Genomic DNA, 26364 nt, shown 5'->3' on the forward strand with positions numbered 1-26364 from the left:
TAGGTAAACTTAAATTGCTTCTTTTTTCTAGTTGGTTGAGATCAGAATGAGCCTGTAGCACTATATTCTTAAGAGGAATATACTTGAAAAAACCATGGATTTGGTCACTATGAAGCAGTGAGATATACTCTTGTATTATACCCTCGTAGATCTGCAGAAGACAATGAGATTTTCTACATTGAAGGAAAACGGAATTTGGTCCTGTATCTTAGCTGTATTCATTTTCAGGTTGTGGTTTTTTTTTAATTTAACCTTAGAAGAAAAGCTGTCTAAAACCCCAGAGGTGTTGCTGTAACCTGCCCCTGAGTTACACCTGATGGGCACAGACTGCATCTTCTTCTCCTCTTTCCATTGCAGGTCTTGCGGATGTTCACGGACTTCTTGTCGTTTATGGTCCTCTTCAATTTTATTATCCCGGTCTCCATGTACGTTACAGTAGAGATGCAGAAGTTCTTGGGTTCCTTCTTCATCTCTTGGGACAAGGAGATGTACGACGAAGAAATAAAAGAGGGGGCGTTGGTGAACACCTCGGACCTGAACGAAGAGCTCGGGCAGGTCAGAACATGCTATCTGCTTGGATGAAAATGTTCTCCCTTGGAGGAGGACATTTGGAACCCTTGTTGTGGCAGTCCTTCCCCTCAGGGCAGAGCTTCAGCCGGTTTGGTGGCACTTTCCATTTAATGTGTTTCTGCTCGCTCTGTGAAATGGATAAGGTTATAAATAGTGCATGAAAGAGCAGGAATTGGGTCATGCCAATTGTTTCCATATTGAGGAATATCAGGCGCAGTGCTCTGCGTGTCAGGATGGTTTGCTTTCACTGCTTCAATTAAAAATCCTCTGTCTCTTCAAGGATTAACGAAAACGTCTGCCGGGTCATCTCTCTGGGCGTGCAGCGCACATGCAGCCACGCTGCTGCTGGCTTTGCTGGGGCAATTAGGTAGCTCAGGCTTCCCTTTCTTATCTACGTCAGGAGAGACTGAGCGTGGGATATGAGAAGTGCCTCCTGCTTTTATTTTGCTTAAAAAAAAATAAAAAATTGATTTGGAGTAGCATTATCTAATTTAAATACAGCGCTAAATTGAGGATCTCCAAAGGAGGCAGCAGAGCTGCAGCAGCAGCTCTATAAGCACTAGGAGCTATAGCAAAGGACCCAATAAAGAGGATGAGGGGAAAACGTAGAGCCTGGAAACAAATTTTAAGTCTTCAGGAGATGCCTCCTGCCACCCGTGCAAAACCACTGAAAAACAAAGGAGCTGCTTTGAGGAGCAAAGTAGTAAAATTACACAGTGGTGTAACTCCCATGGGACACCTGCGTCTTTTGGGGGATCCAGGTTTAGAATAGCAGCAAAGTACTCACCAGCATTGCCACAGATGCACTAAAATGCCCCAGCCTTTTTGGTTTTTGAGGGGCTCCTTCCCCGGCGCACGGGGCTGGGGGGGCAGCGAGGCAGCCTGCCTGCTTGCTTCTAGGTGGAGTTCGTCTTCACGGACAAAACCGGGACCCTGACGGAGAACAGCATGGAGTTCATCGAGTGCTGCATAGACGGGCACAAGTACAAAGACTGCATTTCGGAGGTGGATGGCTTCTCTCAGACTGATGGACCCCTAAAATATTATGGCAAAGCAGAAAAGGTAAGAAATCTGCGCGTTGATGACTGTTAGGGTTTTGTGGTCAGCTCCTGGCTGGAGAACTACAGCAGAAGCTGGGGGCGAGGGGTGTGTTTTTTGTTTTAAAACATGCATACGCAAAAATCACAACCAAGTGCTGCGAGGTGGGCTCGGTGCACAGCATTAAGCTGGTAACGAGCCCTCCCTCACTCCTGCCTAGAGCCGCGAGGAGCTGTTCCTGCGAGCCCTCTGCCTGTGCCACACCGTCCAGATCAAGGAAGCAGACCAGGTGGATGGGCTGATAGGACATCCAGAACGCAAATACACCTATATCTCCTCTTCCCCAGACGAAATTGCTCTGGTGAAAGGCGCAGAAAAGTAAGAATATGAAGATGTTGGGGTTTTAATTCCCTCTCTCCTGGTGGGAGGGAGGTGAGGGTTATCTGGAGGTAGTAGACCCCTTTCCCGGGTCAAGACTGCATCTCTCTCTGGGAAGCACATTGTGATGCCAACGCTGGGCCTGACCCGCAGCCCTGTGAAGCCACGCGAGCCTGTGAGTTTAAATGAGCTCTCTGTAAAAGGGGATGCTCTGTAAAGGGTCTTCCCTGAGCAGCTTCTCGGGAGGCCGTGGTTTGCATTCACTGCTGAGAGCAGCCCCAAGGTGCTGCAGTGCCCGGCTGGCGCAGAGGCTCCTTTGCTGGAGCCCCCATGGCCATGTGTTTTAATCCCCAAGAAATGGAGACCAGTTACCGTGTGCATATTGCAGCCAAATTGCTTCCTTGGCAAAATAATAGGATGGGTTACTTTTATCAAAGCCATGTTTGAATCCTGCCGAAGATGCTCAAGGCCAGGTTGGATGGAAGATAGCCCTGGTCATGGCCGGAGGGTTGAACTAGGTGATCTTTAAGATCCCTTCTAATCCAAACCATTCTATGCTATTGCCAGCCCCTGGGTTTTAGGCGGAGGCTGTTGCAGCTGTATGTACTTGCTTATGGCTTGTAAATCTGCCGGAGACCCGGGGGACCGCGTCCAGAGGCTCTCCGCGTCTGCACACTGTGGTGCCCAGCTCTCCAGGTCATGGGAGCGGTGCCAGAACATCACAGCAGGCTCTGCATGAGCAAGCAAACATCTAGCCAAGCTTTTTAGCTCAGGCTCGCTAACTTCTTTGCTCTTCTCTGCAGTACAGAAGGTGAAACGAGAACGTTGTTAATGTATAATATGTGCCAATGGGTGTTTTCAATGTTGTTCTGTCCTTTTGTTTATTGACAGGTATGGTTTCACTTTTCTAGGACTTGAAAACGATTTCATGAAAATACGAAACCAAGAGAATGAAACTGAAATGTAAGTGCTGCAGGGGCTGCTGAGGAGCAGGGCCCTTAGTGCCGCACCAGCTCCCGCCCGGCTTAGTCGAGTTTGGTCAACGTGGCCAACCTGGCAAGGTCCAAGCTGTTCCGCGCGGGCTGTCAGACCGGGCTGACCTGCCCGAGAGATCCTGTCCTTTTTACAAAGCGTGGCACAGCAAGGTGCAGGCTGGAAGGCTTGTTTGCAAAAACCTGCTGGCGGTTTTAGAGCCATCTAGATTCAGGTCCCTTGGGCGCGTGTGGTCCCTTGCATGTGTCCTTCATCCATACCCGGCTGTGCAGATGGCTCCCGGCATTCACGGGAGGTTGCTGACCTTACGGACAGTGGCTGGGCCGCACAGCGGGATATTTTAAGCCTAAATTGCATGATATGGCTCCCTTCCCTGTGACGTTTTTCCCCTCCTGAAAATAATTAGATTTTACACTGTGCTAACAACTTGTGGGACATCTAAGCGTCACTGACCTAATCCCAGTGCTCCCCGAGAACTTGCCTTCACAAGCAAGTTTCACTTCTTACTCCCCTTACGGGGAAACTTCTTATTTAAATACCAGAGCTGAGCCGCTGCCCAGCCTGGGGTCCCGGTGCACCGGAGGGCAGTGAGGGGAGCACAGGCACAAGCTGTCACCCAAAGCTTTGCTGTCCGGTGGGAGGTCTCCTGTGTGCACCCACCCCCTCAGCCCCAACGCTCAAAGCAGCACTGGAGTTTTTTTTACTCCCTTTTTTTGTGCAGTAGCTGTAAAAAGTACATTGCCCGGTGGGTGCTGCCACTTGTAGGGTGTGTGGATTTCTGCAGCTCGTTGTTAGTGATTTTCTGTCTTAAATAGTTATTTTTCTTTCACTGAGTCTGAACTCTATTCTTTTTTTGCTTTTTTGAAGGTACCAACTTCTCCATGTGTTGAACTTTGATCCTGTCCGTCGTCGTATGAGTGTCATTGTGAGAACCACCTCGGGTACAGTCAAAACGCATTTCTGGACTCCCATACATGTGTGCCCAGAGAGGCTAAGCTGTTAGGTTTCCTAAGCTGGTCTAATTAAATTCTGTACTGGGTCTGGTTGGGATAGAGTTAATTTTCTCCATAGCAGCCGTTGGGGGCCAGCAGCAGATAAGAGGAGGGGACAGTGACCCACGGAGAGCTCCCTGCTTGCCTTGTTCCAGCCTGGAGGTACAACTACAGGGGGAGATCTGAGACCTTCCCCTGGGCAGGGTGGGTTTTCATGGGGTTAGCAGACAAAAATTCAGAGGTCACCATCCTGCTCAAATGTCAGTCCCGTAGGGTATGGGATGCTGATTTTACTCTCCTCCAAAAGGTTGCCAAGGTTTCTAAATAGGAAAAAATAAACTGCTTTGTCCAGCCTGTTGCAGAAAGCTTGCTCAGAGGCAGGGAGGGACACCCCATGTCGCAGCTGAGGTCAAACAAGGTTTTGCACAGGTTAGTGCGAGGCCACTTTTGGTGGGCAACCAGGCTGCTAGTGGTTCCTTCGTTAGTCCTGCCAGATTTTCTCCCTCTGCATCATTTGCTGGCTGTTGAATCTGTTAAGTCTTTCTATGGCTTGTGAATGCTATAAACTATTTATAATTTGCTTTTAGGAAAGTTGCTTCTCTTCTGTAAAGGAGCAGACTCCTCTATTTTTCCAAGGGTGAAGCAAGAAGAAATCCAACAAACGAAAGTCCACGTGGACCGCAATGCTATGGTGAGCACGCGGCTGGAATTTGGCTGGCTCCCGGGGTCAGGAAAGCCTTATTCCAAAAATAGGGATGTGACCTTGCTTTGGAGGGAAGTGTTGAAAATCTGCGTGTCACTTCACATTGTTTTGAAGCCGGGCTGCTTTCCTTTTCTGTTTCTTTGGCTTCCAACGTTTATTTGACTTTTGATATACTTATATGGTCTCCATCACAGTTGTGTCCGAGCATCTCCCAAGCAAGTTAAAAATAGAAGTAACAATAGCAGGCGGTTTCCTCCGATGGGAGAAGTGCCTGGTCCCTGTCGTGGGGACACTCGGTCCCAGCTCTCCTGCTGGATGCACGCTCTCGGCTCTGGTCCTTCTCTCTTAGTTTTTGTCTGCCATGTTGCATGCACGTAACAAGCATAACCACGGTTACTCTGATGGGAGGAAGTTACTGTTTAAACACAGAGAAATTGGTCTTTTGTCTCAAGCCAACAAATTGTCATTGCCATCAGGGTCAGTAGCGACAGAAGGCACTGGTGGTGGAGAAAAGCACTAACCCTAAAGGGAAGAACTGTAGAAAATCTGGTTTTAGAGCTCTTGTCCGCTTTATTTTCTTTCCCTCCCCCTACCAGGACGGCTACCGAACGCTCTGTGTGGCATTCAAAGAACTAACTCAGAAGGAGTATGACAGAATTGACAGACAACTTAACGAAGCTAAGATGGCTCTGCAGGACAGGGAGGAAAAGATGGCGAAGGTTTTTGAAGACACAGAAGCAGACATGCACTTGATTGGGGCTACTGCTGTCGAGGACAGGTAAAGAGGTGACCACCACCACCGGCGCTGCGGTACCTGCAGTGTCTCCCCGACGTGGCACCGCGGCCCTGACTCGCCGTGGTGGAACTGAGCAGCCAGGCAGATGCTGGGAGCGTCCAGGGCAATTAATTACTCTGTGGCACAACCCATTACACACTGCCCTAGTTGCTAAAATTGGCTGGTGTAGTAAGAATGAGGATTTATTCATGAAGCTACAGAAGTGCTCGCACTTCCAGAGAGTGAATTAAACACACGGCGTTAATTTGCACATCAAAACAAATCCAGTTTCGCAGTTATAGTAACCGTATGTGTAAATTAAACTCTTACTCTTGACTCTTAGGTCTCACAATATAATGCAGTGATTTTTTCTTTTTTGGCTGCAAATAAAAATTTGGGATTACTGACTTCTAATCCTTATTCCTGTGGCAGTGATCTCTGCAGCACGGGCAAAATCAATTAACATCTCTTGAGCTGGTATTTCCTACCTGCAAAATAAGAGTTATATGGATTAAGTGTGGACCAACCTGAGGACTGATGTTTTGCTTCTGCTTGCAGGCTGCAGGAGCAGTCGGCAGAGACGATCGAAGCTCTGCACGCAGCCGGCATGAAGGTTTGGGTGCTGACGGGCGACAAGATGGAAACTGCCAAATCCACCTGCTATGCCTGCAGGCTTTTCCAGACCAGCACCGAGCTGCTGGAGCTGACGGCAAAAACGGTGGGCGAGAGCGAAAGAAAGGAGGATCGGCTCCATGAGCTGCTGATGGAGTACCATAAAAAGCTGATTCAGGACATTCCCAAAAGCCGGGGAGGTCTGAAGAGGTAAGTGAGCAAGAGGACCCAGCCCGCGTGCATTTGGGATGCAGGTGCAAAGTTTATAAAGAAATAGGACCATGTTGTGGCCCTGGGGACTCGCTGCAGCTGGCTCCTTCGCTTTGCTCATCATTTCTAGTGTTAGTTGGTTTTGAACTTAATGACAGGGTTCCCTTAGTGAAGAGCGCACATTCAGTCCAAGCTTTTTAAGATTGCTGAGCCCCCAAAAAGGGATGGGAAGCAGATTAATACAAAAGCAATTTCTTTTCCACTCAGATGATACAAGCGGCTAGATTGACTTCTTAAAATCTGATTTTTATTTCAAACGTGTTCCTCATTCCGTTGCAGAAGCTGGACGTTGAGTCAAGAATACGGCCTGATTATAGATGGCTCAACGCTGTCGCTGATACTCAACCCTTCTCAGGACTCCAGTTCTAGTAATTACAAAAACATATTTCTACAAATCTGCTTGAAGTGTACCGCAGTCCTCTGCTGCCGGATGGCTCCTTTGCAGAAAGCACAGGTATTTGCTCTACTTCTAACCGACTGAAGCATGTCATTAGGTGATGTGATGTGCTTTTAATCCATCAGCTGGGACTTGACCTGATTGTCTTAATCAGCTGGGGCTTCTCCAGGCTATGTGTAAGCCTTGTCTGAGCTTGAGTGTGATGGAAACACAGCAGTCTTTCAAATCTGAATGTTAAAACCTTCGTTTAATATGCTCGCAGGAAGCCGCAAGCCCAAGCCAATTAGAAATAAACAAAAAACCCCGTTTGTTCTTTTTTCCTTTCTAAATTTGTCAAGTGGAGTCTCTGACTTTCTCACGCCAGCTGATGGTATCCCAGCCTGATAAGCGGTGTGGTTCGGCCCCGCGGGAGGGTTTCTGGGAGGGTTTCCAGCCCCCTGAAACGCCCGAGAGGTCCCACCTTCGGGAGAGCGGGGTCTGGCAGAAGGGAAGGACGGGATGCTGCTGCCTGGGATTTGTTTTTAAATACTGTCCTTCAGCCCTGTGCAGTTGGATCTTGGCTTTTGCTCTGGTTGGTGACGGCGAAGGAAATAACAAGGGGTTTTATTAATCTGAACTCTGCAGGTGTTATTTTGCTGCTGTAAAAGCCTGGCTACTTGTCCTGGGGGGCTCTTGCAAGTGGGGCAGATTTTTAGTGAATTCTGCTGCTATCCTTTTCTAAATCTTTTAGATTGTGCGAATGGTGAAGAACACAAAAGGGAGCCCCATAACACTCTCCATAGGGGATGGTGCAAATGATGTTAGTATGATTTTGGAAGCGCACGTTGGAATAGGTAAGACCCCTGATAACACCCGTCTGACACCTCAGACCTGTCTGCTGTGGCTGGCGTTCCCTCTTGAGGCACAGTCAGTATTTCTGATTGCACGTGGCTAAACTGATCCCGCTGAAAAATGCAGAAAGTCTGCCGTTGCTTTCTTTGGAGCCAGGGTTTGACTCCAGATAAGTGCTTGGGATCATCATCTACTGCTCACCTTTGATAGTACTGTTCTCTTTATCAGTGATAAACCGCAGGTGGTGTTCAAAAACTCTATGGCCAAATTCAAGGTGGTAAAGGTTGCTTGCTGATCAGAAAAAAATGGCACAAGTAGCAAACTGATGGGTGATTACTGGCAGTTGTTGCAAAGGCAGTGTGATGAAAATACCAGGCTTTATTAGGGCTAACTGGTCGCAGCTGCTAGTAACTCAACACTGGGGACCCGTACGTGTTTCCCAGGGGCTGATGCTCAGTTATGTTGAGTCTGCCCTGTCCGTACGACTGACATCAGGCTGGAAACTATCCTCCTTTCTGCAGATTGGTGTCAGAGGGAAATACTGGAGATTTTTTTAATACCGCTAAAGAAGGGTTGATGGAAGAGAAAGGGCAGCCTCTTTATTTGGGGCTATTGGAAATGTCGCGGTGCCCTCTAATGAATGGGGTCCCAGTGCGGTTTGTTTGGATGTGGCTTTTTGAGTGCACAAAACTGTCTTTCTTGAGCTCTGCTCTGCGGGGATGTTTCGGGAGGCTGAGCGTCTGCAGTGAAATAACTAGACTGTGTGAGATGTGGGCAAGCCCGGAGGGAAACCAGTTCCTTATCTTTTATCAGGTCTGCTTAGATACTCTTCGCCACATGCTCTTACATAGGAACTCAGACAGCAACCTAAATATAGCTTAAAAACTCCAGAGGCAGGTCTGACTGTTGTGGAGCCAAAACCACGCCGAGTCTTGCAGCACATTAGTGTTTTGCTCTCCTGGGGCACTCGAGAGGGGGAGGCCTTTGTCATGCCGTGAGACAGTGATGTGAACAAACCTAGTGGGTAGCATCGGTCCCGATTCCAGTCCCTTAGGGATTAACCCCTTGCCATAGCATCGGTCCAGATTCCAGTCCCTTAGGGATTAACCCCTTGCCATAGCATCGGTCCCGATTCCAGTCCCATAGAGATTAACCCCCTGCCATAGCATCGGTCCTGATTCCAGTCCCATAGAGATTAACCCCTTGCCACGCTTCTATCTCCAGGTATAAAAGGCAAAGAAGGACGGCAGGCTTCTAGAAACAGTGACTATGCTGTGCCAAAGTTTAAGCATTTAAGAAAATTGCTACTAGCACATGGGCATTTATATTACGTGAGAATAGCACACCTTGTACAGTATTTCTTCTATAAGGTAAGGATGTGTGTGCAGCTTATTTCTGTGTTTATAATTATGGGTTTCTTTGACAATAGAAAAAAAATAGTAAACAGGAAAAAAATGTCTAGGATATTCTGTAGTTCTGATTTCCTTCCCTAGAACAGGCTGTGTCTCTGCCGTGTGCCTGTCAATTGAAAACAGTGCTTACAGGGGAGCCTGAGCATGGCTTTCTTCCAGCGTCTTCTGCAGATACTAAGAGCTCATTGGATTAGTTTTGTGCTTGGTAGAAAACAATACCCTAATTTGTCTGATATTGTAATATCAGACACTAATATCTGATAACCGGAAAAATTATTTGGATTTAGATTGAGGAGTGAAGCGCTTCCCTGCTAACCATTTTTCTTTCATTTCCCTAGAACCTTTGCTTCATTTTACCACAGTTTTTATACCAGTTCTTCTGTGGATTCTCACAGCAGGTAACTTCCAATAACGTGTCTATAAAGCCAGGATAAAAAGCAAGTGGCATAATGGGGCTTCCTAGCAGAGACTTGGCTTTTGGTGTCCTGTCCGCTCCTCACCTCGCTTCAGAGGACAGTAGGAGCTAGGAACTGACCTCATTGCTCAGCACTGTATCTGGAGCATAATATTTTTGAGACCCATAACTGAAAAGAAAGAAACCTGCTTTCTTTCCCATCCATGAATGCAGACGGACACCTTCCTAAAATAACGAGAGAGGGGTTTAGCTCATTTGTCAGCACCTGATTTTTGCTGCTTCTCCTTCTTTTAAGAGAAAAAGTTTTCAAAGACTTCCTGATCTTTTCTCCCCTGCTGTATTTCCCTGCATTAAAGGTGTCTCTTAAAAGGAAGAACAGTTTGTTCTTTTGTGACAGCCTTTAAAAAAGACACACGACGAGTGTCGTCAGAGCCTTGCTTAGTCCCAGTGAGCGTCAGGAGGACAGGTCCGTGTGGCGGGTGGGCTCAAGTGCTTGGGCTTTTGTGTCAACTTAGGGGCTTTTGTGTCTATTTGGGCTCAAAAGTAATGGTAAGGAAGAGTCAGTCATAGGAGATAATTCTCTGCTTGTCTTGGCAGAACTACTTGCTGCTTTTTTTTTTTTAAAAAAAAAAAAAGAAGCCATAGTTCCTCTAAAACAGTCTAGTCTTTAGAGAGTCACAGGAGACATCAAGTATATTAATAGAAACAGCAGCACAAGAGCAGCTACAGAAAAGCTGTGATAAGGGCTGTTGAATCACATTTTTCTGGAGAATGAGCTGGTGATGAGACCAGCCAGTTACAAAACTTCCCAGTGGTGAGAGTGGGGTCCCGGCAACGCAGCCTCAGCTGCCTTGGCCCCCCTGGCATCGCACGGAGTGTGACCCATATCAAATGAAACTGTCCTGTGTGGCTATGACAAAGGGATGAATCTGTAGGCTATGTACGGAGGCAAGGGCTGGAAACTTTTAATCTCTTTGTGGGGAGACTTTTAAAGTGGAATTTGTGTCTCATTTGACCCCTTCTTCCTCTTTTAAGCCACTGTATGATGCTGCTTACCTTACCATGTACAACATCTGCTTCACATCGCTGCCTATCCTGGCGTACAGCCTCCTGGAGCAGCATATCAACATCGACAGGCTGACCTCAGATCCGCAGCTCTATATGTAAGTAGCGCTGGACTGGGTAAGCCTCAGCACAACCTGGTTATCCATGGTTTAAGTTTTACTGGTGCAGGAGTGTCAGCAGGGGTACCTGTCGCGTGTGGGTGATGGGGTCGCCGAGAACGGCAGAAAAGGCTGTTTCTGTCCCTGCTGGCTCTGCTGCTTCTGTGTTAGAGCTGAGCAATGTCCTATTTACGCCCCATTTCTACTTATTTATGCTCTCTGACAGTATCTGGTCTAGCAAATTGCGCTGCTGTGTCTCTATAAAAAAATAAACTGTAGGTGGAATTCTTCATCTGTAAGAAAAATCAAGCTGTGAGTGTGGCCGGACCATTCATTCACGTTAGCTTTGCGGCAGGCAGCATGAGCCAAGCACATGATAGAGCGTGTAATGGACGGAGGGGAGATCTAGCTTTCAGGAGGAAAAAAGATCCAGTTATTTTCAGAAAGACAAATGGTCCTGAAGCCCAGCTCAGGGAGGTATCTTCTCAGCTGGTCTAAATGGATATCTTCACCCCGGCTTCCCCTCCACAGGCCAAATCCCCATATGGGAGCCTATTATTGGGGAACTCTGCTCTTCGATCCGGACGCTCAGAGTTTTCTGCCGCGTTGCCCGTGGAAAGCTGAGTTTAAAAGGAGACTGCCTTTTTCTGCTTTGCTGGTTGCTTTCTGTCCTTCTTTGGTTGCAACTGCGGGGGGCTCCAACCTCCCACGGAAACCGAGATGCTTCCCATCTTCCCCCCACCCCTGCCCACGCACGCGTACTTGGGTGCAGCCCTTCAGCAAGGACTGAGGAAGATGCTTTTCTGGGGAAGCCCCTGTTCGTGCATCACTATTGCTAATTCCCTTGCCTGGCAGTAAGCTCAGTGCCGAGCTCACCCCTCTGGAGAGGGATCAGGTCAGGGCTGCTCTGGTGCCCTATGCAAGCCCTGTCACCGTTGTACGATGCTCCTCAGCCTGGAGGAGGTGCGTGCGGCAAAGCCGTGCGCGAGCCAAGAGTGATGCCTTTGCAGGGACAGCAGAGGGAATTCGCAGTTACCTAAAGATACTGCGTGAAAGTTGCTTTAGGGATAGAAAAATCAGCAAATGCAATAAGGGCAGTAAGACTAGGAAGGGGGCTTGGGTGCTTTTGAAATAAGTACTCAGATCCATGATTGGTTAGACCTCTGTGTTCCTCCACTCGTACGACAAAATGCCATCGCATGTATCTTTAAATAAATTGGTAATTGAATATTGTGCGGCACAGACCAATAACAGCAGGTCCCTGTGCATTCGCCTGGTGGGCTGTCTGATCTCTGGGGTCCGTCCATTGAGGGAAAACAGATTAATTGGGTAGGCAGATAGGTTTAGTTTGAATATTCATGATTGTGCATGTGCTGCTGAATGCAGAACAACTGCTGTGCCTCTGCTGTATGAAGTGCTGAGTTGCTGCAGTGCAGATCTCTAGTCTGAGGTGCTGTAAAAATCCTGTTTACGATGAGTGCTGCAGGACATAAATACAAAACAGAGCTCGCAATGAAGAAGTTGGGTTGTATTTTCTCTCTCCTTGCAATAAAACCCACTTACAGTCTCGTTTATCCGTGCTCCTTACTCATACCCAAACTGCAGTATGTTAGAGCATTGCCACTGCAACATGGTGCATAGGATTCCGTAGGGTTTTGTTTTAGAAACTGCAATTATAGGAGCCCAGCACCACACTGGTTTGCAAGGTGCATCTTGCTGAAAATGGATGTATCACTTTAATAGTTAGGAAGAAAAATGAGAAAAGAATGGGGATTTTTGGATTTGCCATAAACATGCTTTTATCCCTCATCAATCTTTAAATTTTAAAGAAAGTAATCTGAAAAGGTAATGATGCAGGAAACTTTTTTTAACTCCCTGCTGCCCTGACGGCCGCTGTCCTCTCCCCGGGCTTTGCCTGCAGTCCGTGCAGAGCTCTGCCCGTAGTGCATCCGTTTGCTGCTGCTGCCTCCGTGCCAGATCTCATCCTATATTCAGTCAAAAGCCTCCTGCTACAACCCCCGTGTTAAAAACACCCACCATACGATTCAGGAGGTTATTTTCAGCCTGTGCAGAAAAACACTGCTTCCAGAAATGGGACTTGCAGAGCTTTGCTCAAAGAGGGAGTTTGTGCATTCAGCAAAAAGGGGGAAACATGCCACAGATTCGCCGTGTCCCGTACGGCTCTTCTTTAGCATTGCCCTGGTTGTAAAATCCAGCAGTTAATGTCGGAGAGCGTGGGCAGTGCGGGGGCTGTGGGAGAGGCTCAGGACAGCATTACAGCTGTTTGCTTTGGGCTGCCTTGGATTTTAATCCAAGTTACCTAGAGGAGAAGGACAAAACAAATTCGTATGCTGAACCTCTTATGATTTCTCATGACCAGCAGCTGCATATGGCAAATGTTGTTTATGTCCTGTATGCTGGCAGATATTTATGTGTTCTACCTCCTTGTCTCCTACAGCAAGGGCTTGCTCCAAAGCCCGCTGCAAGGGGCTTTGCAGCGCATCCTAAAGGTGATGGTGATGTTCTTGTTACTCCGTCTCTTGGCAGGAAGGTGTCGGATAATGCGATGCTGCAGTGGAGGCCGTTCCTGTACTGGACCTTTCTGGGCGCCTTTGAAGGACTCGTGTTTTTCTTTGGGGTTTATTTTCTTTTTCAAAATTCATCGTTGGAAGATAACGGAAAGGTAACACCACCAAAAAAAAAGAAAGAGAAAGATGAGTGTTTCTTTTGTGCACTGCCTCTTTTATACGCCTGGCAGCGACTATCTACACGCTTAATCTGTGCGGTGTGTCTCGAGTCTTGTCCAACAGCGTAGCCTTGCTTGTGGTGTGATTTTGCAGCAAATGCTTGAAATGAAACGTTTTCCAAATTGCCATGGAAACAGGGCAGAGCTGGTTATACTCACTAGGTAAAATAACTGATCTTACACACAGCTTTATTCCAACCCGGTGAGCTTTGCACGGCGCTCTTCTGCATGGTCCCAGGCGTTGGCCCGGGGCAGGAGCAGTATCCGTCCTTCTCACCACCGTGCCGCGTGGAATTCGGCACGTGTTCGGCTGGTGACGAGCGACTGAATTATCCCACCTTGATAAGGCGCTGCTTGTCAGCGCAGACGTGGTACAGGGCCGCTTGTGTGCCGCACCTGCCCCAGGGCGCGATTTCAGCTGTCCTCCTCCCTTTGCAACGGGGGAAGGCTGGTGCTGGGTTTTTGCTGCCGTTTCGAAGCCAGCATAAGTTAGCACTGCTGTCAGAACGAGCAGGCTGTTCTCCCTGCCGTCTGCTTGCTCGTGCCTCTGGTGTCGGGACAAGCCTTTGCATCGCCACGTGAGCGAGGTGTGGGAGCTGCTCCGGGTTAACTTGTGCAGAAAGCGGGGGCGGGGGGGAAGATTGAATTTTTTTTTTCTTTTTCCTTTTTTTTTTCTTTTGGCTGGTTAACTGAATACAGAGTAAAGTACTAATGCAGTGTGGCTGCCACACATGGTGGCCTGGGCTGTCACAGGACCCTTTTCCCCAGGGGGTACGCAGTGTGTTATCAGATCTCAGCTGATGGAAAACTTCTTTACACCATCACTTTTGACCCTTGAAAATACATTAGCTTTTTTTAGTCGCTAACACTTGGAGAAAAGCTGATTAAATTTATGTATGTATATGCATATGTTGCATCAATGCCAGCATTAGTCAAGCCCCTATATTGTAGATTCAGTGCCTTTCTGTATTTATGGCCATTCTGGTTGTATCTGAATAAAACACGAAGCACTGATATGTTCTGCAAATGCCTTGAGAGATCAAGTCTGTGTGGCACTAAAATAAGATTTGTGGTTACGTCCTGTTTTGTAAACACTTATGCCTGTAAGAACTGCTACCAGCAATTGTTCATAATATCCATGTATGTTTGATTGACTCCTTTTTCGCTCCTATTGACTTTAATTTTTTTGCATTTTTTGAAAACTTTTACATTTCACTTTCTGTTTTAATGTATGCATTCAGATCTTGACAGCCTTTGGTAAGCATCCCTCCCATTCATTGCCATCATTTGGATTTATATACAGTATCTGCTTTTCTTTGTCGTGCGTAGTCACTAGTATCCGCAAACCAAACCAGATGGAAAAATACCCATTGGTGCGTTCTGCAAATGGGACTAAAGCGAGACGATGAGCAGAGGTGTTGCGAGAAAGCAGAAACTGAGTAAATTACCAAGAAATCATGAAATACAGGTGGTCCAATGACTTGTATCCTCGATCGACATTGCTGTTAGTAGGAGGTTGTTCCTGTCACCGTCCCAACTCTGGGTCACCCATCCGTGTGGCACTGCATGGCACAGGGTAGCGTAGCGGGCGGTGAGTCGTGCGGGGCGCCCATCGCCTCTCCGAGCATCAATCCCCCGTAGCAGTATCTCCATCCCGTCCTTCCCCTCTGGTCCCTGCTTGCACCCCTGTCCTCATCGTCGTTTCTGTGCCTCTCCAAGCAGGTGGACTGAGACGCCTGTGGCAATGTAATGTGTTTTTCAGGTTTTTGGGAATTGGACCTTTGGGACGATTGTTTTCACCGTGCTGGTGTTCACCGTCACTCTGAAGGTTAGGCTCTTCCTTCCTTTTTCAGTCACTTGTTTCTGCAGCCATTTTCCGATGCGTGTGTACGCACTGTAAAATCGTGCAGTGAACGTGAAGTTTCTATGAATACGTTTCCCACCACACTTAAATCTTCTCTTCTTCCATAGAGGCAGAACTTGCTAATTGACTGCTGTCCTTTGTATAGTCTACGGCCTGTATTCCTGGGCTCTGCTGGTCTATAAGTGTTTATGTTTTGGTTAAATTATTTTCCTATTTTTTGCCCTCTTCTGAGGATTCCAGTTGGTTACGGTTGACTTTTTCCCACACTTTCACCCCTTGGCGTTCAGTTCCAGCAAGAGGAGGGGAACGATAGAGAACTTGGGTTTGTCCACCTTCTTTCAGACACCGCTGAGCACCGGAGCGATCACAAAAACACATCTGTCAAATAATAATAGCAAATCTGCTTTGTTTCACGGAGCTTTCCAGAACGAACGGTTTGCGTAAGACCTTACAAAAGGTCTTCTATGTTTGGTTCAGGACAGCAGGTGGTGGCAGGAGGCAATTACAGTCCCCGTAACCTTTAGACGTTTTTTTCGTGGAGCGTCAGAGGTTGCATCAAATTTATTCTATTAAAAAGTGTCAGTTACAATTAGAAACTCGCTGTTGACATTGTGCCAATCTGTAGATATTGAAAATATTTTCCCGGGCGTACATATGCGGAGAGGTGGCTGTTTGGAGAATTTCAACCTTACTGTGAAAGCAGTCAGAAATTTCATATAAATACAATCAAATACACTCTGCATCTAATACCTGTTCTGTCTCTTTTTTTTTTTATTCACACAGCTAGCGTTAGATACCCGATTCTGGACGTGGATGAACCACTTTGTGATTTGGGGCTCCCTTGCCTTCTATGTGTTTTTCTCGTTCTTTTGGGGAGGAGTCATTTGGCAAGTATCTTTTCTTCTTTCCATGGTGCTTTCTTCGGGGAATGCCCCACACTGGCTTTGCAGGGGACGTGGCTGCCGCATCCCCTCGGTTGGGCTATCCGGAGATTTACAGATGGCAGGGTGCGTGCAGCCGTGCTCCTCTCCCTAGCGAAGAGGTAGCCTAAAAGCAGGTAACGCCCTGGTCCTCATCCAGGTGCTCGGCTTTGGCAAGAAGTGGTTTGCTTTTCTGCCCACGGGGTCATTTCTGGTGCTGAGGCCCTTGTCTTCATTGGGAGGTTCCGGGATAAATATTTCAGGATCTGTTTGTGCATGTGGGTGGGAAAGAAAGGAGAAATTGATGGTGGAAAGAAACCCAGTGATAATGGAAGGAAAGAAAAGATGAGGCAGATGCAGAGCAAGAGGACCTGGCGCGCTGGGGCAGCTTAAGGGGGAGAAATAAGCAGGAGAAAGCACAGATCCAGCTGCTGAAATCCTGGATCTGAGTAGGAGAAAAAATTCTCATTGATTGGAGTGCGACCAGGATTTTAGACTTAATGTCTTGCAAAAGCAGGCAAGCAATAGTACGTGACAAAAATTTTTAGTTTTCTATTTCCCATGCTGGAGTAGATGTTCATGTTGACATTCACAATAGACAGCATCTCCCATTTTACACCTTTGCTTTTCCCATGGGCTAGTGCCGTGGGTTATTGGCGAGATCCTTGACCCAGCAGCATGCTAATAAAGATGTAGAATGGATTTAAATATTTTAATTGGGAGTAACAGGCTTTATTTCGGCGTTCCTAACCAACAGATTCAGATCTGCCATCTAGCCAGATCTCTCTGCTGAAATGTGTGAGTTGTCTACTGGTGTGTTTGACTTGCGTAGCTCAGTATTTTTGAGTTAATGCCAAGCAACAGCTGCTTTGGGATCCTTGTCATCAGTTATTTATGAGGCATTTTTCACAAGCATCTGTCGGTTCCCCTCTATCATCAAGGGAGGGAGGAAGGGGCAAACAACCTATTGGGACCGAGAGTCTCTGGATTTCCACCATCAAAAGCAAACCAGAAGCTGTAGCAAAGTCCAAAGTTGAAATAAAATGATCTGGTAAGGTGAATAATTTGTCTTGCAGTGAGACTAGCAAAATTGATGATAGTAGCAAAACTCAAACCCCACCCCGAAATGAAGCAGATGCGGAAGATGCAAAATACATCGTGCAAGGTGACAGGACAGTCCTCCGGAACTAGGGCGGTGGAAGGCAGGAGATGCCTTGGGAGAAGGACGGACAGTGTGTTTCTGTGCGGGCTGTATCCATCTCCATCTGAGAGGCAGGCGTTACTGCTACTAGTTTGATCTGAATCTGCCTTTGATTCTGACCTTCTTGGGAAATCCATGTTAACCAGAATTTATTTGTATCCTTTCTTTTTCAGGCCTTTCTTGAAGCAGCAAAGAATGTATTTTGTATTTGCCCATATGCTGACTTCTGTTTCCACGTGGCTGGCAATAATTCTCCTGATCTTTATCAGCCTTTTCCCAGAAATTCTTCTAATAGTTTTAAAAAATATAAAAGAGAAGAATCATCAGGTAAGGAACAAGATGATGTATCGCATAACATTTTTAGGAAGACCTCTCCTACTCTTAAGCACGAGATGAACCGTGTACACGAGATGTACTCGCATCTTCAGGAAGGCTTTCTAGAGTCTCGTCTTGCTCTTTCACATGCCAGAAATGTCGAGAAGCTCATCTAAAAATACTGCCTAGATCTGTAGCGAGGAGAGACTCAAACTGTGCCTTTCCTTAGTTGCCTTCACTGGATGGAAACCTGCCATCTCTTATAAAAGTACAGTAACCCTTTTCCAACCTGAACTGATCATCAAACCCACCTTATTGTGTCCTGAATAAAACCTACTTCTTTTTATGTCAAAGAACACCCACGATGTTCCCTTGGGTTTGTCCTCAGGTGCCAGTGCCGGGGGAACAGAGTCAGGTCTTGTCACATCTGCCCGCTCCCCTTGATAACCGAGGGCTCGTGTTAGCCCACGTGTCTCGCTCTCCTCCAGAGCGGTCTGGTTTCCTAACAGCTTTCCTCCGCTGCTGAGGAGGAGGGCTCGTTTTAGAAGCGTAAACCATCTCCTAAAGGTTTTCTTCGTCACTCCTGCAAATGGCGAGTGCCAGCACTGCCGGGCTCACGACTCGTACCGTGCTGAGACCACCCCTGCCCCTTGCTCTCTGCTTGCCCAGAGGTGCCGAACGTCCCCGCGGGCAGCCCCTGCTCACCCCGGCCGTGCCTCCGCCGCTCCCTGCGCCTCCCCTCCCTCCTGCAGCCCCTCTCTTTCCCCTGCAACACCAGCAAGTCCTGCCTCGGCTCAGCACGCGGCGTATGGCAGCCGGCCCCGGCCCCTTGCCCTCGGTTTGCGTGTCCTTAGGCAGGGGAGGGACACGGGCCAGCACTGCCACCGCGGGGTCACCCCCCAGCAGGCCAGGGGGGCTCCCCGGCAGGCGGCCGGAGCCGACCATCGCTCAGCACGGCTGCAGGATTTGGCCAGTGCAGGGGTGCAGAGGTGGCTTCTGCCCTGCCAGCCATGCCCCGGACCAGCACCGTGGTACTGGTGGACTGGTGCCCAGCTGGTCTGACGGGGTCACCGTGGGCTGACCTTCTAAATACTGAGGTTCAAAACAGGCTCCTCTCCTTGAAGCTCTTACACCCTGTGAGGTTTCAGTGCACTTTCCTCACCTGGGATAACTTGTTATCTTTGGTCATTATTTAAAAATTATTATCTCGATTAAAAAAAAAAATATATATCCAATGAAGTAGTAAAGGTTTTGCTCTCCCATAACATTTGATGTACAAGTTTGGCGCAGTATCAGTGAAGTAGAACATTTATCTGTAAGATAAAAAAAAAAACCCAAGCCATTAAAATTGAAAGCAATAGAGATGGTAAAAGAAGTATGGTTGAATTCTTTGAGAGTCCATCTAATTTCTTCCACTTAAGTACGATTTAATAGTTTCTAGCTTGACACCCCTATTGAATAGGCTGGGAGCGAGTTGCTCTCGGCTGCGGACATAGGACAGTTCAAGGACGGTGACCTGGGCGTCACCAAGCCCCAGCTCCACTCACTGAGAGGTGACCCTTTTTTGCCTTCAGCTGATGGCCAGAAGATCCATTCCCTCCTGTAATACTTGCTTTCAAGAGTGCTTTATACGCGTTAAAAAAAGGCTCTTGTGAAACCGTTTAGCAAAGTGTCAACTAAAAAAGTCTCTTTATATGTGCATACCAAACTAAACGCATATTTAAATGTACATTTTGAGTAAGAGCTTTCTAAAACGCCCGAGGCAGATACGAGCTCTAGATGACTGTGTCAGCGGTCAGACACTGAAGTCAGTCACCTCATTTTTAAAGGTGTCTAAGACCAGGTAGATGATTTCAAATCAAGACCTTTTTTTTGAGGATCCTGACCTTAATACTGGAAAAAAATAAATATCAGTTTCCCAAGGGGAGCATTAAACAAAAAATAAGATTAGGGTTGTTATTTAGGTGCCTGAACCCCCAACTTGGCAGCTGAGGGTCCCTCTGGAAGGGGAGGGTGGACTGAGGCCAGGTTGATGGACGTTTGCCCTTGACGTTAATGGGTCCGGGTTTTACCCCAAGTTCCCTATAACAACCCATCGGCTCTGCTCAGTCTTTATTCAGTTTTTTGTGTGGAAATGTTTTGGTTTTTTTTTTCTTTTTTTAAACTGCAAGGCACATTCGTGTTTTCCTTCATTTCTGCCTTTCTCTTGTACTGCAATTTTCTGTCTTTTGTGCTGTTGTGAACTAGGTAACGAAGCGCCTTCCTTCCTCAGGAACATCCACTATCTTCATGCTTTCTCAAACTTCCAGCAATCACAGCTTTTCTTGGAGTGAATAAGGTGATTTCCTTTCTGAGTTGCTATGTGTTGCTTGCTCTACTGCTTTTTTCCTCCTCCTAACGCCTAACTCCTGAAAACCCATGTTTAGATTTGCTCACTCAGCAAAACCCTGCTTTCTCCCCCCCCTCCTTTTGCTTTAATTTAAATCTTTTGCTTAAATATTTCATCTGTCTCTTCCCCTTCGGTCTCCTGCTGCACTTCAGGTGGGTGAGCTGCTCGTGCTCGGGATGTCCGAGTGAGGTGGACGCGGCCAATGCTGGTTACGTTCTCCTTCCCCACTGCGGTTTTGTGTGCTTATGGACTAGATACAAACTCCTCTAAGTCGTGGGACAAAGTGGACTCGATTTTGATCATCCTCTGGATGACCTGGTGAACAGCTCAGGCTTGTTTGATCTAGGAGGAGCTCCCCAAGTGCCCATCTTGCCCAGTCCATCCCACTGGTCAGTGCTACCGTTGTTCTTCGTACGAGTGAATAAGCCACTGCGCCCACCCCTCACACGGAGGGGTAGTCTCGGACTTGCTGACCGTGGGGATGGTGGGGCTACCCCACAGCAAAGTGCCTTGAATACATGTCCCTAGCGTTTGCTTCCACTGCAGATCTCCAGTATTACTGGCTATTTTAAAAATATGTGGAGATGAAGGATGGTTTCCTCCTCCCTCGAAAGCACCCGTAGCATAAACCTCCAAGCCTGAAGGTAACCATTTCAGAAAGCAGGGCTAGTTTCTGAATACCCTCCGTGCCTCTTGCACTGCAAAACCCAGCCAGTATTGATCACCGTGGTATTTAGGCAGCGCGTATCGCTATATCCCTTACGATGTGACTTAGCTGTAAAAAGGTGTGTGTGTGTCTCTTATGTTGCTTGACCATTAGGCAGGGGCAAGTTGTCGCGTGTGCTGTAAGTCTTTTTGCCTCGCTGTTGCAGAGCAGCAGGAAGGCACCTGATTCATTGTCGGCCAGACCTTCTGTCAGACCACTTCTTTTAAGAACATTCTCAGATGAGTCTAATGTGTTGTAACAGGTACCCTGTCTGAAGGAGTTGGGATGGTTTTAAAAGGCATTAACCAACTGTAACCCCCCCCAAATCAATTAAACTACGGTTCTTGTAATCCTCTTGACTGTCGGTGTGGGGCACCTGTCCTTGTGGAATGGAGATGCAATGCTTGGGATGCATTTTAATTTGGGGACGTTGTCCTATCCAGCCTTTTCAGAACCCTGTATGTGCACAGATCTTCTCAAACTGAAATATTTTCCAGCTCAAACTGAAATATTTCACAGTATGTAAACAAATCTTTTAATATAACTGATATTTTAGTCTAATATTAACAGACAGCTTAGTCTGAGAATGCAGTCAGTGAATCATGCTAACAGTAGTTATAAAATCTAACACTGATGTATTTACAGTGAAGTGTTCAAATCTCAGTATTAAAATGATTCCAGTATTGCATCTGAATTGTACCAAAATCCCTTTTCTAGGGTGCATGCTGTTCTGTCAGATAGAGATAAGTACATTTTAATTCATCTGCATAGATTGAAACTAAACGTGTGTACTTGTCTATGTATGTCAACATACGGTACGGCAGGCATGTCTCCGTGTCTGTATGTGTATACACACACAGAGAGCATCCTAGTACAAGTTTACTTGATTTTAAACATCATAGTAAGCCTATAGCAGAATAAAAAAGTAAAAGTGCCTAATTGAATTCACAGTTTCGCTTTTAGGCGAGATGTTACATAGCCGTGTGGTGTCCGCTGCAAACATAAAACTGCAAATTTTCTGCAAACCTCTCCTACCTTGTACCCTGCTTCTAAAGAAATCAGTTTAATCGGAATGGCGGGTCCAACAACCAGGCTTGCCAGAGCTCCAAACGTATCTGGTGTAAATCCAGGTTTCTGCTTGCCCGGGCATTGCCGGCGAGCCAAGCGGCTGTTCCTTCCCTGCAGACGTTAGGTGGTGCTCTCCACTACCATATACTGGTGCAGACTGGTGCGGGAGGCGGCGGAACTGGGGCAGAATGGGATTCGCAAGGAACAGCGAGCCAGATGCCACTTTTAGACTTTATACAGCATTTTGCAGGTTGTGCAGATTGATTTACCAACCTGTTATTTGATTGTGAATGAAATTTGGCACTTTTATCATGGTCTAATCATTCTTTTATAAAATTCTAAGTATTTTTTTCTAAAAATAACACGGGAAAAGGTTTATGAGTTTGGGAATGTAACAATTGCAATATATGTGCATTTTCCTTCTGATTTTTGCAGACTGGCCCCTTTGATCTGCCTATGTTAGTCTCATACAAACGTATCGAGAACGGTTATGTGAAGACGGAAGATGCTGTTACTAATTTGGCAGAAAGATATCCTCTCAGGATACTTTAAAGTGCCCCATACAAACACTGCGTATTGTCATGCTGTAGGAAAAAAACCCATGGGTTTAACCTGACAGTTCTTTCGTATTACCAAGTACAGTAAGCGGCCCTGCGGATAAAGCAGTACCAGGGCACTGGCCCCACGGCGCCCCTTTGTCTTTGGTTTTGTGGCTTCCCCCTCGCCCCACCCCACCTGCCCCAGAAAAATATTCTGCCAAATTCTACGTCGCTGGAGGCTGAGAAAGCATCTTTAGAAATTCATCCAAAACAGCGTGAATCGATGTGCAAGAGAGCAGTGCCAGCCCCTTTTCACACGGGGGCTTCCTCTGCCCGCTGCAGATCTGTCCGAGAGCAGCAGAGAGCTGCTGAAGTCTCTTGCTCTGCCTGACCAAAGAAGTAGCACAGACTTTAAACCCCGTAACAGCCCCCTCCGGCTCCCCGAAGGCGCCGGGGAGAGCCTGCTCCTCTCGCGCAGAAGCTGGATGCAGCTCTGCGAGCATCTCGCCTGGGGCTGCGACCCCTCGGCGGGGACTGTCCCCTCCCAGCGACGGATTGCCAGATGTACGCGGCAGAAATACTTGAAAATTCGGGAGAAGCTTGTGCCGACAGTGCAAAGCGTTCAGTCGCGTATCCCTCCTGGGGACGGCTGGAAGCGGGTCTGCGGTCCGTCCGCCGCAGCGGTATCCGTGCGGAGACCTGCCGTGCTGGGAAGCGCACGAGCATCCTCCTGCGGGCGGTGTGCTGATGGGTTCGTTCCTGATGGAGGGTGAAGAAAAGGTCACTTTCCCTCGTCTTGTGGCTATTCGTGATGGAAGGAAGCTTTCGTGGGGAGGAAAGAATCTCAAAAGTTGGGCTGTGCCAGACTTTCAGCCGTTTTGCCCGGGCTCCCGTGGTTGCGCTTACGTTTCTGCACTGTGCAGTTGCTTCAACACTTTAAAGGCCTGAGTGACAGCGCGGTCCTTGGGTGATCCCAGGGACACGGGCTGTGCCTGTAAACCTGCAGGCATATAAAACTGCATCTTGAGTTATTTGCACTAAGAAAAAAGAAGCCGGTTTAAAAATAAAAGGAATATGAACCTGATTTCATTTTACACTTTATTTGGTTTTTAAATTGGCATGTTCTTTTTAAATCTACCTGTACCATGGTCGTGGGAACTTTTCAGGTTGTGCACAGCAGAGGTGAGATGCCTGATTTTTTTTTTTTTTTTTTTTTACTCTCTGATACTTCATATGTGGAAAAAGCAGCTTTTTTGTTACGTTAAGCCATAAGCAGTGACGGAGCACCCTGTGTGCCACTGCCGTTTGGTGTGAAGGTCCCTCCTCGTGCTGACTACCCCCGGCCCCGGCGCTCTGCAGAGTGATGCAGAGAACTACCGCGAGGAGCGTTTGAAGTCTCATTTCAGAAGTAACAAGCTCTACGTTGTGGCTGGGTTTGGCTCCTGCTCTCTCAGGCTTTGAGATGTAAAGAAACAACAATTTGGACTAGATGGAACATTCCCTTCATCAAATCTCGCTGAACCGCGGACTATTAATTCTCGGAAGAATCGAGCCTTGCTCTCTGGCTGCCACCCCCGAGGTCTGTCTTCGACTCTGGTGGAAGCAGGATGCGGATCAGCTGCAGGCAAATTCTGGCGTGCATCATAAGGACTTTGCAATGGGCCTTACCTGAGTGGGAAAGGGGTCCCTATGGCCGGTGGCTGCTCTTATATCACCCAGCATGGGAGGGGACGTATGGACAGGACCACTGTATTATACACGCTGCACTGGCCTCAACGCAAGTGGTGTTCGTTAGCACCGTGTTAGCAACTGCGGCTCGACTCCTTGCTGCATGCAAGTAAGGAGCTGCACTTCCAGCATGTGTCCCATGGGCAAAGCTTTTTTTTTTTTTCTTTCTTCTTTTTCTCCTTTTCCTAGCTCATTTCACGGTCCTAGAATTCAACTTGCAGACCTTATCCCATTCTCAACTTTTCTTGCTAAAATATGGTGCCTAGAGATCAAGTATGCGATGAGTACAATGAAGATATGCTCTATATGCCAAATCTAACCTTTCTCCTTAAATATACAGTTGCTGACTTCTGTTTACATAACCTTTAAAATACAGGCACTAAAATGCCTAATTCCTGTGATTCAAAACCATTCCAAGCCCAAATGGTCCCAAGCCTGACACCTTGCTTCTCGGTTTGTTTTGTGTCGTACTCTACTCCTAGGGTCAAAGTCTGTTCCCGTGAAATTCAGCTGGAGGTTTTGCTGTTGACGTTAGTGGGAACAGAGTGAAGCTTGCCATGTGTGTGCGATGTGTGAACTGTTGAATAAAGCCACTTAAACGGGCTAATTTCTGCAGCCTGTTTTAAGACGGAGCCTTCCGAGAACCAAATCCCATTTCTATTCCCATTTCCAAGTGTCCTGTCTCAGGATGGAGCAAGCCATTGCAATAGCTGTACATTCAAACCCAAGGCACGTGTGCTGACTGCCGGGTTGGAATGAACGTGAAATGTCTTGAATAGCAGCTTTTCTGGAAAAATGCAGGTTTTCTTGGGCTTGGATCTTCAGCTAGTGCAGTGGTGTAGTGCTGGGGATGCCAGGACAGCCGGGCTGCCCTGGACCTGCAGAAGAGCTGATCCTCGTCGTTCAGCAATGACAAAAGTAAAATTCCTATTGCTGCGGATGACTCGTGAAATCGGGGGAAACAGGAGACCCCTTTTGGGGTTAGAGAAGGGAAGAAAAAGTGGTGATAGTAACCGTAAGGTGTAAGCCAGCAGGATGCTGAAGCGGCAGGAATCCCCCAGTGACGCTGTGATGGTTGTTCATGTACCATAATACACGCCGCACTCTTACAGCGCGTGTTAGTGAGCTAAAAGGTCAGTACAGGCTTATCGGTGGAAAAACTTGAAGGAAAAAAGGCTGGGGTTTTTTCGTAAAAAATCATTGAAGTTAATCACTGGCTAGTGACACTGAAAGATAAGAAAAGTAATTAAGATTCCCTCTAAAACTGTTGTGTGATATCGGAGGAACTTGGTGTAGTTATAGCTACTTTTCAAAAACTAATCCTAATCATTATGAGAATATTATAAATGACTGCAAATTGCGTAAAAGCTTAAAATTGAATTTGTATACACACGGTTGAAAAACTTACCTAACACCGCACCATTTATCCAATTTCCCAGCTATGGATTTTTTTTAAAAACCATGTAGTATATAGAAAGTGTAAATTATATACAGGCAATGAGAAGATACATTTTCAGCTTCTTGCAAAAAGAAAAGGACTGCAACCTTACATTTTTTTCACTTAAATGCAATTTTATACATTTATGTTGCTTTATATAAAGGAAATTGAATGTGAATGTTACCTTTTATGAATGCAACTTGCTCTTTTTTCATTACAGAAACTTTTGTTTGAAGTAATCAATAAACTTTGGTATGTTGTTCTGATTAATACACATTTGTTGTCTGTCTTGTCTCCTTGGATGCTCCTAGGCATAACGTGGGCTTTTACAAGGCAATACGAGGGGGACCGTCGGCATTTTCACTGGGGGGTAGATGATGCCAGCAAGGCTGTACTCGGTTCTCTGATGCGGAGCAGCATTTGCCTAAGGAAATACTGGTTGCTGCTTCTATATTTTTATTTTTCCAGCAAGGTATTAGCAATTCTGCTGGTAACAGCTGCTGCACGTAGCTGGCCTACGTGCTCTAAACCCGTTTCCCTGAAAAATAATCTGGCAAATGAAGAAAGTAAGTCCTGTGAATTAAGTGAATAAATTGATTTAACTTTGTAGAAGACTTGAACTTTAGCTGACAGTTAGGAATTGGGTAAAAAAAAAAAAAAAATGCAGGTCCTTGTGGCTGGCTTCCATACGTGTGTGGAGACTTTTTCTTCATGCTGTGCATTGGTTCGGTATGTCGTGGCTCCCTGTAATAAATAAGTATTTTTTAGTTCAAAGACTGGAAGCACATAAATGAGGATGAGGATGATTCTGTGGTTTGTAAAGTGCCTGGAGCTGGTGAAGTCCGGGCCAGATATTTGCATTGATGAAATTCCAACAACGCAACGAAACTGTTAAAGCAAG

The 26364-nt window shown here is 46.9% G+C and overlaps 1 protein-coding gene across 10 annotated transcripts in view; it reads left to right on the top strand.

The window, feature by feature from the left end:
• Positions 1-26364, top strand: part of ATP11C (ATPase phospholipid transporting 11C (ATP11C blood group)) — a 61345-nt gene that overhangs the window by 33933 nt on the left and 1048 nt on the right. For 3 of the 10 annotated variants that reach the window (XM_075161992.1, XM_075161986.1, XM_075161994.1), the window contains 18 exons: positions 358-555; positions 1471-1632; positions 1829-1986; positions 2878-2949; positions 3847-3920; positions 4559-4662; positions 5271-5452; positions 6008-6271; positions 6611-6785; positions 7459-7561; positions 8784-8929; positions 9310-9369; positions 10422-10549; positions 13097-13232; positions 15058-15123; positions 15943-16046; positions 17454-17607; positions 22194-25737. In XM_075161992.1, coding sequence (XP_075018093.1) covers positions 358-555; positions 1471-1632; positions 1829-1986; positions 2878-2949; positions 3847-3920; positions 4559-4662; positions 5271-5452; positions 6008-6271; positions 6611-6785; positions 7459-7561; positions 8784-8929; positions 9310-9369; positions 10422-10549; positions 13097-13232; positions 15058-15123; positions 15943-16046; positions 17454-17607; positions 22194-22310 — 2403 coding nt within the window. In that variant the 3' untranslated portion in view covers positions 22311-25737. The other 7 variants (XM_075161988.1, XM_075161987.1, XR_012675527.1 and 4 more) reach the window with 7 other exon arrangements.

This window comes from Calonectris borealis, chromosome 13 (assembly GCF_964195595.1).
Source record: "Calonectris borealis chromosome 13, bCalBor7.hap1.2, whole genome shotgun sequence".
Taxonomy (NCBI): domain Eukaryota; kingdom Metazoa; phylum Chordata; class Aves; order Procellariiformes; family Procellariidae; genus Calonectris; species Calonectris borealis.